Raw genomic sequence first — 11,487 nt, 5'->3', positions numbered from 1 at the left:
GCCATATTGGCGCCTTTCAGACACTTTGTGAAAAGGCGTCTTTGTTTTAGCCAAATCTGTCTGAGCGTTTCCTAAACGACCGAAAGAAGCTGAAGATGTGAAGAACGTGACGGAGAACTTGAACTTGAACATGAGGAACAAAGAGGACACGACACACTTCTGAATGTCAACAGCTGAATCATCAGACCGCCGTTTGTCCTTTGCTCCTGTGAGCGCGCTCAGAACCTGCAGCTGGGTTAAACTGCGCTGATGCTCACGCCTGACTCAGGTTAGTGAACACAGAGGAAGCCGGCTCAGAGGAAACTCGGGTCCCCACAAAAACCACCGACGGCGAAAACTAAAACCAAGCAGCCATGTTCCTCGAGAGCCTCTGTGCTCACTATTGAATCCACTTTTATTTAGTTTGCATCCAAGTGTGGACGCCGCCATCAGCTGACAGACAGGCTGAGGTTATTTAACAGATCCTGACACACAGCTGTGAACTTTCTCCAACATCTGGTTTACCTCCACTCACACAGATTACAGGACGTCCACCTCCTAAAAATCACCTGTGCACATTTTCATTCACAGGCGTGTTTGATAGATTTCATCTTTGTGCAGAGTGAGTGCGCACAACATGTGGCTGGTTGACAAACTGCAAACCAGCCATAAACCTTACAGCCCCGGAACATCAGTGCTCCTCTAACAGCACGAGACAGACCAGCGCCAATAACACCAGAGCTGTGTGTGTGTGTGTGTGTGTGTGTGTGTGTGTGTGTGTGTGTGTGTCAGAATCAATGTCCACATCCACTGGAGAGAAAACGCGCAGAAAGCCACTGAGAGCTTTAAAGGCCCACGCTGCTAACCGCTGTCGCCTGAGGACGGCTGTGGCGAGCGTCAATGAGAGAGGTTTGAATCAAATGCATGTGTAGCCCTTATGAAGTGTGTGTGTGTGTGTGTGTGTGTGTGTGTGTGTGTGTGGTAATCAAGCCATCATGGGGCTGATAGTACGTCTATGAGTAAGCGGCGCCCCACAGGCCCCAGAGAGACTTCCAGGCTGGCCACAGAGGGAGGCAGCCAGGCGCCCGGGCCCAGACGAGAGCCGCCACATGCAGGGGGAGGAGAGCAGCTGAGTCACGGCCGATGGTTTAAGACATGATTCTGACGCTGCGTGATGCTAAACGTGAATCTTCAGCCTGCCGGAGCTCGACGGACATCAACTCACAGAGCGAGCGCACGGGTTTGAGCTGGGAGGCGTGTCAGAGTTCATGCAGTGATGTCAGACCGCCGCCTCCTGCACCATCAGTCCAAACCCGGCGACGCGCGTCATTATTCGCTCGTGTGACTGATGCAAACCTGCGACTTGCTTCAGCTGCAGGAATGAAAAAGCAGATGTTGTGCAGCAAACATCTGCAGTCATGATCACACTGATGCAACAGACTGTATAAAATCGATGGCAGCACTGATCAGACTCAGCCAGGCTGTGTGTGATGGCGTGCTCTCAGCTGCCCTCACAGCTTTACTAACCAGCACTACTCATGCTAAGCACCCTTAGAGCCGACTCGCTGTGATCCACGCCCCGGCAGCCGCTCGCACACAAACACAGGAAGTCAGATAGCCTCTCGTACCTGCGCCGTTCAGCCGGCTGACCCTCGCCGAGCCGCTGCGCTGTAACGGGGACTGCACCGCCTGCTTCGCGAGCCCCTGACCGGCGGCGGGGCTCGACTTCGTGGGCGCCGTCTTCGCTGCGTTCTGGTTGGTGATCGTCGGAGGCTTCAGACCTGCGGAGAGGACACAGGAGTCAAACCCCATTTCCTGTTCCTGCGGAGGCGTTTCAATCGCCCACAGCTGTGAAAAGGAGCAAACGGGCTCGAGGTTTCCGCTCTGAGCAGCGTGCAGAGCGTCTGACACAGATTCTGACCAGCAAACGGTGTAACTGCCGCCGCCGCGTCCCTCCTGTTGCCTCCATAATAGGATCACGCGTTTGACCCCGACTGTGACCCAGACAGGACACAAACATCTGTGCCGTTTCCCGCAGGGCGAAGGAAACGCACTGAACTGCACTTTATACAAAGAGGCCAAAACATTAAACACAGCGTCATTCGCCACTCACAGGTGGAGCAGCGTGGAGGCGACACGCTTCTCCAACAGTTAACACGCCAGTGCGACTTTGTGCTCTTATAGTTTATGTTTGTGCTGCAGTCATGTGACCCCGCAGCTCTGATGAGACAGAAACCGACTGAAGCTCGGCGATCTGAGTTACAAACATTCGGATTAGATTTAGTCTGAAGGTTAAAAGGCTGATCTGGGCTCAGGCGGTGCCTCACCTGTGCTGGAGGTCCTGGCCTGCAGAGACACAGCTCTGCTCCTCAGGGCGGGAGGTTTTGGAGCAGCAGTGCTGGGACCGTTTGTAACAGCGTCACTGGGAGTACTGGTGCTGCTGCTGGAGACGGAGGGCTTTGCTGCACTCTGACTGCCCACAGGAAGTGTGCTTCCGCTGGGCCGCTCGTCTGGTACGGCCCCTGCTGGAGCTGCTGGAGCTGCTGACGGGAGAAGATGCAGTTTTTATTCATGTGCTGATTTAAATACTGGATGAGTGACAGCAGCTCCCCCCATTCACACAGACAACAGATATGGGGTCATCCTGGGGTCATCCTGGGGTCACCCAGGAGAGGTAAGAGCATGTGAGGCGTCTGAGTGATGCTGAGTTAAAGCTGACAGTTTCTCAGTTGTTGCCGGTGATCTTCGGTTAACCTGCTACAGAAAGAAACTGAAACATGAAGCCACACCTGCAGTTCCTCTGACGGCCAGCAGAGGCAGCAGTGAGTCCTCAGACTGCCACGTTAAAACTTTACAGCAGAAATAAACATGTTTACAGCCTGACGCACAAACTGTTTGGTCTCCATTGATAATTCCCCCCTCGTGACACCTGCATGGGGGGGACGGTTAGGGGCGTGCCGTGTTGCACCCAGAGCACCGCGGCGATGCTCTGCAACAGGTTTCAGCACAGAGGAAATGTGCAGGTTTTCTCTGGGTTGAGGAAAAAGATGATTTTGTTCTTTCTCCTTTAGAATTAAAAACTGACTTGGACCTGCAGAAAAACAGGAGCGTGTCACCAGGACAGCGAAGCAAACAACACGTTTCCACAGTTTCAGTGGATCTACTCAAAAAGACCTCATCGACGCAGCGTGAAGCTTCACGTGTCTGAATGTGTCCTGAAGCAGAGCTGAGCCGGACTGTGTGATGCTGTAACTGTGTGGAGGTGGATCAACACCAACGCTCCTCTCTGATAAAACTAAATATCACCATGGTAACAATAAGTGACCTCCATGTTCCCCTGCAGGAGGACGGGCCTGTGCAGGCGGTTATCACATTCAGACTTAAAGACACGAGTCCAGCTGAAAGCATGATTCACGTCCTGCCGCCTGTCACATGGGTCCGTTGTTTCTGGCCAACTTTGCACAAATGACTGCGTCACAGTGAAACGTGCAGCTTTCCAAAGAAACAGAAACACAGGACGCCGGCGCCGCTGCCAAACGAAGAGGGAAACCGAGCATATCTGGAAAACCTCTGTATCCACGGATGACTACAGCTGTGACCAGTAACGGTTCGAACGAGGAGATCGCTGCACGTGCTGATGTCTGTTTGCTACGAGCGCTGCAGACCAAAGGCTAAACAGGAAGTTAAACAACACGCGAGCGAGGCCGAACGTGCAGCTGCTCAGGACAGAGCGAGGAAACGTTTCCTTCAGACCGACTGACCACACCTGTCCTCACATTCAGCATCTACATTCACCTGGTTTCTTCTTTTTGATGCACAGAGGAGGAAGCTGAAGCTGGAGACGACTGAGTCCTGATGTGAGCCGAGCTGCTGAAGGACGACCAACATCAGGACGCTCAGCTCCTAACCTGAGAAAACAAACGGCAGCCTGAAAGCTGCAGAGACGACACGGATCATCTGTGAGCTCCGACCCGACCAGATGTGCTCCCTGACCTTCAGAGGAGCACAGGATATGCTGCAAGCACGAGCACGATTGTGTGTGTGTGTGTGTGAGTGTGTGTGTGTGTGTGTAGTCTTTGTTGTGTGTGTGTGTTTGTGTGTGTGGTTTGTGTGTGTGTGTGTGTGTGTGTGGTGTATGTGTGTGTGTGTACCGTCCCCGCGTGTTTCCCTAGCTCTTACCATTAACCTAACTGTAACCCTGACACTAAAACCTCAATTTTGATTTTGGTCCCCACGAGTACAGTAAACTTCCAATTTTTGGGCCCCACAAAGATGTTAATACCCGTCCACCCACCCACACACACACACACACACACCAATACCCGTCCACCCACCCACACACACAGGAAATGAGAGGAGGTTAAAACAGCAGTGAGAGGGAAACCACACCAAAGAAAACCACCTGATGATGCACAGACAGTGTGTCACACACACACACACACACCTTTGCTTGCGCCTCCATTGTTCTCGTTACTTCCCAGTGAGGAGGAGCTAAGGCTTGTGGGTAACCCTTTAACAGGAAGTTTTGAGGCGGCAGTGGGTGCGGCGGGTCGCCCCGCTGATCCCGGCTGCTGATTGGCTGTCGGTTTAGCTGCTGTGGGCCAACAGACTGCTGAGGAGCGAGGTTTGGGGATGCCTGGGAGAAAAAGAAAAGGAAACATCAGGTCAAATATTCATTCAGTGTTGAGGTGACCACACACACGCACACACGCACGCACTCACACAACGCACAAGCACGCACACGCACGCACGCACACCGCACGCACACACACCACGCACGCACGCACGCACGCACAGCATGCTCTGCTGATCGGTGTCTGAGAACTGCATTAATCACAAACAGAGGCAGAAACAATGATGAACTTTGACCTTTTGACCTGTGTGCCTAATAAAGAGGAAAGCGTTCACTGAGCATCAGTCTGCTCCTTTAAACTCACTTTAGACCATTTTTCAGGACCAGCACGACCCGTGGATCATCAGACTGCAGCTGAAGCACAAAGATATTCATGATCACTTACAGCCCCCCACGCTCCACAGAGGCTCCGCCTCTCAGACTCATTCTTGTGGCCTGAATCACGCATTCTTTCCAAAAGACTAAAAGCAGAGCGTATTCCCCCGAGAGCCGCCGCCCTGCTCTTCACACCAGGCGGCGACTCGAGATGTCAGGACGTGAACGCAAGCGAAGCATCCAGCGGCTCTGAGTGGGCAGGTGAGGGCTGCGGACCGCGGCACGAAGCAGCATCAGTGAAGCACGAGCAAAGCGTTAAGAGCCAATCAGCAGAGAGAACGAGGACAGAGGGGACGGACACTTCACGTCCAAACAGAAGCTCACAGCTCGTCTCCTGCACGTGAAGCGCGACAGAATCTCGCCGCTCGAAGAGCTTGGTGTGAAGTTTAACCAACCGCAGCCCAGCTCGCCTCAGATCACATCTCTGCCTCTCTGCAGGCAGCAGTTTGCTCCGGTGTTTGTTTGCTGCGTCCCGTCACAGACTCGGCTTTGAATGATTACATTTAAAGTTCCTCCAACTTTCAGCGAGAGAGAGGGAACGCACAAAGAGCTGTAAACGGAAAAAGAGCTTGTTAAACAAGGAATAAAGGTTGACATGTGTTCACTGCAGAGCCACACACACACGCACACGCACACACACACACGCACACGCACACACGCACCAGTAAAACTGAAGCCAGCAGGAAACATCTGGCTTCGTTTGGTTTCAGTTTGGAGGAAACGCCGTCCAGAGAGCAGCTGGATTCTGTTACCTCAGAAATGGATGTGAGGTGAGAGCTGCTGACGCACGAGGACCGAGCAGGACGCCCCGGCCACACCCGCCCGACATCCCCACCTTTCACCTGATTCTCAGCACCAGCACAAACATCTGAACTAAACACACCTCGTGTTTTTGCGCGCGCCTCCAACAGGCTCCACCGTTCCTGCTGCGACGTGCACGACCTCGATATTAAAGAAACAAAGAGCCGACTCGCTGCCTGCTGACGACTTCAATAATGGTGATGCATTTCATGCAAACGCACAAAAAAGGAGCTGTGAGCACAGAAAATAGTGAAAACTAGTTTCATGTTGTGCAAACGGTGCTGCTGACACGAGCCAAAGATACTGCACATGTTAGAAATGATATCAACCGGTCCGGGTGCGGCTTGCCCCTCTGAGGGCGGGGGTACCTGGACCTGGGATATAGAGCATGTTTGGGGAGTGTGAATGCGTGTGAGGTGTCTATTTGTGTCTGTCTCTGCGTCGGGTGAGTGCCGAGTATTTGTTTGTGTATACGGTGGTGTGAATGCGCGTTTGTGTCTGCGTGCGCCTGTTCGTCTGTGTCCATGTCTCCCCACACTCCCTAGCAGGTCGTTACATGGAGAAACCTTTTGAATACAAGCGCACTGATCCACAAAAAATTTTTTTTTTTTAAATAATAATAATATGAACCCTTTGAAATGTGCAAACAGAGTCCGCAGCAGCGCTGCCAGCAGATCTGCACCCAAACGTCACAGCTGCAGCGTCCAGTGCTGTGGCTCCAAACTACAATCATGTGTTAATAACTGATGGCTGGAAACTCAAGACGTCGCTCCTCGCCGCTCGCGCTCGATACGCTCGGCTCACCTGGTTTCATTCAGACCACTTCAGCAGCCTCAGGCACACACCTCTACCAAACTACACCATTTCAAACAGCTGGTACATCCAGGTGTTTCCTGTGAGAGCTCAGAAATGTATTGCAGCTCTGCAGGTGTCGGATCCAAACCTTACAGATGTGCTCTGAGGATACCTGGTCAGGTGTTCCAGTCTGACTGCTCTGTTTCAAGAGTTTAACACAGAGAACAAACTCAGCAGGAAAGTGTTTGCTGAGGTCACAATGATACTTCAGAGCCACCGCCCCCTGCTGGACATTAACAAGAACGCAGGCTTAAGGCAATCTTGCACTGGGTCCAAATTTCAGACCTGGAAGCTGCAGACTCAACCATCCCAGTGTCTGTGGCGACGTGGAGCATGACTCGATTCCAGTTCACAGGAGCTGTGACAGCTGTGTGCTGCCTGCACAACCCCACCAACCTTACAGATGATCGCACAGTCACGAAGGCGAGCTGCGTCCTTATTAGCAAGAAGATTTCAGCGCTGCTTATTTCCCCCTGCAGCAAAAATCCAAAGTGCAGACTCTCAAACACAGAGAAGAATCCATTCATTAGATTTCCGTCTTCAGGTCAAGACACGTCCGTTTGTTCCCGAGTGTGAGCGACGAGGACAGACGAGCTTTTGTCCAGCAGAACGTGACCTTTACACAGAGTCTCCACACAAATACTCCGTCCACAACAGGCACATCTGCATTTTCAGCTATGTAAATGACACGCTGCAGCTCAGTGACTCTGGAAAACAAGCTGCTCACACACACACACACACACACACACACACACGGAATTACAGGCCACTGGACCTCCTGTAGAGCCCACGGCACTGTTTAAGTCAAGTCTCCTCAGCAGCAGTTTACCTGACGTCTCCACACGCATCATCACGAAAAACACAAACAAGGAAGAACAAACAGGAAGTAAACACCAGCCCGAGGAAAAAACATCCCCGAGTGTTTCCTCCGAGAGCAACAGGGAACTAAAACACACACACACACACACACACAAATAAATTAAAGTTCTGCAAAACTGCAGCTAAAACAAAACCATCAGCTGCAAACTCACTGTATGTTAGTGTGTGTGTGTGTGTGTGTGTGTGTGGTGTGTGTGTGTGTGTGTGTGTGGGTGTGTGTGTGTGTGTGCGTGCGTGTGTGTGTGTGTCTCTCTCTCAGGTATGTGCTCAGAGAGCAGGCACTGCACTGACTCACTCTGACTCTTGGTGGTTGGAGCTCCACTCCCAACACTCGGCCCACCTTTTCCCAGCGTGGAGCCATCTGTCTGGGCTTGCCTGGGTCCGGGGCTGCCCTGACCTGGAGGTCCGGTCCCTGAGCCCGGAGCTGGTCCCGAGGGCCCCCGGTCTGCTCTGGTGCCTCTTCCCTGAGGCCTGGGGCTGGGTCCCAGCTTGGAGGAGACTTTCTGTAAGAAGAGCTGACGTTTAGTGACGGCGTCCCAGCCGAGGGGCCCCAGCTCGGAGCTGCAGAGCGAGACCATGGTGTTAGCCATTCCCCACTCGGAGTCGGAAATGTGGACGAGCGAAGCAGGGGAGGAGTGACAGAGAGAGAGAGAGATTTTTTTAAACTGGAGGGGAGGAGGAAAAGGAGGGAAGGAAATGAGGAGGAGGGAAACTGGGAGTGTGCTGCAACTACGAGGAGGGCAAAAACAGTTGCCATTGTGTCGTACACTCCCCTCGAGAACCCGAGCTCGGACGGGGCCAGGAGCTTTCTCTCTCCCCACCCCCACCCCTCCATGTTCCTCCCCCTCTGAGTACACGAGCACACATGGAGCGAGTTTATGGCAGAGTGTGTGTGTGTGTGTGTGTGTGTGTGTTGTAGAAACTGCTGCTCAGCCGCTGCTTTATTGACTCCGATCAGAAACCTCGGAGCCTCCTTCGGCCGAGCCGGCGGATTACTGCAGCGTTCACCCTAAATCATGTGTTAACATGCAAGCTGGCAGCACAGCTGATTGTCTGGTAATACATGAAAAGATGCAGCGCACGCGTGCAGCAGCGTTTCCTTCATCGCTGCCAAAATAAACTCAAGTGTCACGTCGGCCCGACTCAAACCACATGTGCGCGGTCTGTGTGGAATATCCAGATATTTATGGGACATGAAACTGTGCCCGTCGCTGCGCCGTGAACCTCCTCTGCAGAATTCATTACTAATCAGACCGGAACTACTTTCCCCGCCACACTACAGCCACCAACCACATCGCTTTGCAGAAGGAAGCGTGCAGTTAAGCTGTGCACAGATGATTATGTGGTGACGTTTCCCTTTAAACATTAGTACTCTCACAGCAGGGTTTAACAGGTATCTGCCCCGCCCCCGGGGCGGCCTGTGACAGCAGCTTTTACACATCTTCAAAAACACATACCAGAGACCGTGCGCGCTCGCCGTGCACATACCGCTCCCTCCTGTAAACTCAGCGCATCATCAGCGCAGCTAAAGCTCGCAGTTATTTATCAGGAAGCTCGTTTCATCTTTCATCACCTCGAGTTTCAAACTCATCAGCTGATGAGGAAACGCTCACACCAGCGCTGCATCCAGCTCGCCCTGTTGCACCACATGCCGCCTTCACACGAATTCAAAGTAAATCCTGAGCTCGGGTCACAGACTGGACGCCACAGCGTGCAGGAGGCCCTGCAGACGGACATTTCTTGGGAACTTTAACATTAACGTCTTGCAGCTTTTATTTTGATATGATATAAACGTACGGTGTGGCTCAAACACCACCTGTGATTGGTTAAGGATTAAATGTCGTGGATGGAGGTGACGATACCAACTCACCGGGTGGAGCAGCGACCCGGGCTAATGTTCAAATCCACCCTGAGGCAGTTTAAGCTCCGCTCTCTGTCCCAGCTCTCCCAGCAAAAGCTTAAAAAGACTTGCGTGTGTATATAAACACGCTTCATGTGTGTTGCATGTGTTGAACCGTTTCCAGAGAGGAAACCTCTCCTCCGTCCTCACATGCAGACACTCTGTTATGTCACAGATGTGCTGCCAACAATAAGCACATATCGAGTTACTTCTTGCACCTCGAGCCGCCAGAGTTCCCGGATCGTTCGTGTGCAAAACGACATGTTTAAACTCTCATGAGGCAGACGAGTGCACTTCACGTCTTCTTCATACTCACCCTGGTAGGCGTCCGTGGTTTCTCCACAGCGGCTGCTGACACCGAAGCCTCTCCTGAGCCCTCCGTTTGCCCCTCCACACACTCCTCACTTGGGCATTTTGCTTCCCCCTCATCAGGTTTTCCATATTTATCGGGCACGTCCTGGTCAGCCTTCCTGGGAGCATTCAGGCGTTTTTCCCCAGCGACCTCGGAGCCCAGCGAGCTGCTCGAAGTGGACAGGGTTCGGCTGACGGATAAACTCTTCTCCTGCGGCACGGTCGGCTCCCCGGCTGCTTTCCTGTGGTTTGGCTTGATGTTCCTGCTCTTTGCTCTGATCACAGCCACTTTGATGGGACCTGCAGACGACCGCTGTCTTTTACCTCCATCACCAGCCTGCACCTCCTTCCTCACCACAGCTCTCTTCCCATTGGACGGGGCAGATTTATTCTGAGTAGAAGACACATTTGAAAATGTCAGTGTTCATGTCACCTGATAAGCAACAGCTCAGAGTGTGGGCTCACTTAAAGAAGGCCCTGCTGTGTGCTTCTATTAAACACGCCCTTTACTCTTTTCTAAGCCAAGTAATAAATTACTTTGAGGGTTTTTATGCGATGTGACGTGACACTGGTCAGTGACCATGTGACCTGTGTTCAGGTGTTGTGCAGGGAGCAGCTGCACTACACTTCCTGCTACACCGACTTGTTGGAGGAAACTTTCAGTGAAATCTGGGACTACAGGTCGATGCTAACATGCTAACATGCTAACATGCTAACATGGATTATGCTGATTATGAGTCTGTGTACCTGTGCAGGTGTTCCAGTAATAATCAGTGATTACATTACTTGTTGTCTATCACATAAAACATTTCGAGTGACCCTGAACGTCGGGGTGGAGGTGCAGCAAACACAGTAACACCTGGCTGCCGTGTACCTGGGTGGCAGGTTTCGGTGGGGAGGGGGCGGAGCGTGATCCCACTTTAGCTCTGACTGTTTTTAAGTCCACTCTGGAAACCCTCTTTGCTTCTGGACCGGGCGGTTTGGCAGCTGTGGAGGCGGCTGACCTGGGAGCAGGTCTGGGTCTTGCTGCCAGACTCACGTCAGGCTGGGAGGGCGGAGGTTTGGAGCCCACTACACCCGTTTCAGCCTCTTCAGGTGGAGGAGAGCTCGTTTTCTTAACATCTTCAGTCGGCATCTGTGTGTCTTCACTGAGGTCTTCAGAGGCTGGAGGATCTGCGTGACGCCCTGTGGACGGCTCTGGAGGACAGTGGACCGCAGGCCCGCCCACCTCCACATCCGTCACCTGGACGCCGTCACCTGACCAACCACCTGAGCTTGCGATCATCGCACTGCTTCTCTGCACGTCCACATCAGAGCTCACAGACACAAACAACGCCTCCTCTTCATCATCATCATCATCATCAGCAGGGACTTCTGTTGCGTCTGAGTCTGGAGGTGAGGAGCTGCGCCTTCTCCCGTTACTGCTTCCACTGCTGACGTCCTCGTTGATGAGGCCGCCGTTTCCTGTCAGCGATCGGGCGAGTGTCAGGTTGTCGTTCCAGCTGTCCTGGTGGTAGTCGTCGCCGTTGGCGTCCAGGTAAACCGACACGGAGTTGTCGTTGGACTCCGTCACGGTTTGAGATTTCCCCAACGAGGTGTCGTCACCGTCATCGCCCGGGTTACGCTCCTCCTCGGGCGCCCAGTCTGAAACGACAGACTTCAGAGTCACAGTTTTCACCGTCGTCAGGGTAACGTCGAACATGTCGTAGTCCAG

The 11,487-nt window shown here is 52.8% G+C and overlaps 2 protein-coding genes across 2 annotated transcripts in view; both read right to left on the bottom strand.

Annotated features, from left to right (window-relative positions):
• The window catches only part of LOC102299011 (microtubule-associated tumor suppressor 1 homolog), a gene marked incomplete at its 5' end in the record, with an annotated part of 32,560 nt that extends 21,427 nt beyond the window's left edge, over window positions 1-11,133 (bottom strand). The window contains 6 exon segments of the mRNA XM_042227829.1: window positions 1,608-1,760; window positions 2,307-2,522; window positions 4,424-4,615; window positions 7,818-8,025; window positions 9,739-10,164; window positions 10,648-11,133. Coding sequence (XP_042083763.1) covers window positions 1,608-1,760; window positions 2,307-2,522; window positions 4,424-4,615; window positions 7,818-8,025; window positions 9,739-10,164; window positions 10,648-11,133 — 1,681 coding nt within the window.
• Window position 11,134: 1 nt separating this feature from the next.
• The window catches only part of LOC121815721, a 10,739-nt gene continuing 10,386 nt past the window's right edge, over window positions 11,135-11,487 (bottom strand). The window contains exons 3-4 of the mRNA XM_042227801.1: window positions 11,183-11,430; window positions 11,135-11,147 (exon numbers count right to left, since the gene is read on the bottom strand). Of these exons, the coding sequence (XP_042083735.1) occupies window positions 11,135-11,147; window positions 11,183-11,430 (261 nt within the window). The remainder of the gene's footprint in view (window positions 11,148-11,182; window positions 11,431-11,487) is intronic.

The sequence above is a fragment of the Haplochromis burtoni genome, unplaced genomic scaffold (assembly GCF_018398535.1).
Source record: "Haplochromis burtoni strain Fernald_Lab_line unplaced genomic scaffold, NCSU_Asbu1 Contig_282, whole genome shotgun sequence".
Classification (NCBI taxonomy): Eukaryota; Metazoa; Chordata; class Actinopteri; order Cichliformes; family Cichlidae; genus Haplochromis; species Haplochromis burtoni.
Note: the sequence above shows the minus strand (reverse complement) of the source record. Positions and strands in the feature narration are given on the sequence as shown.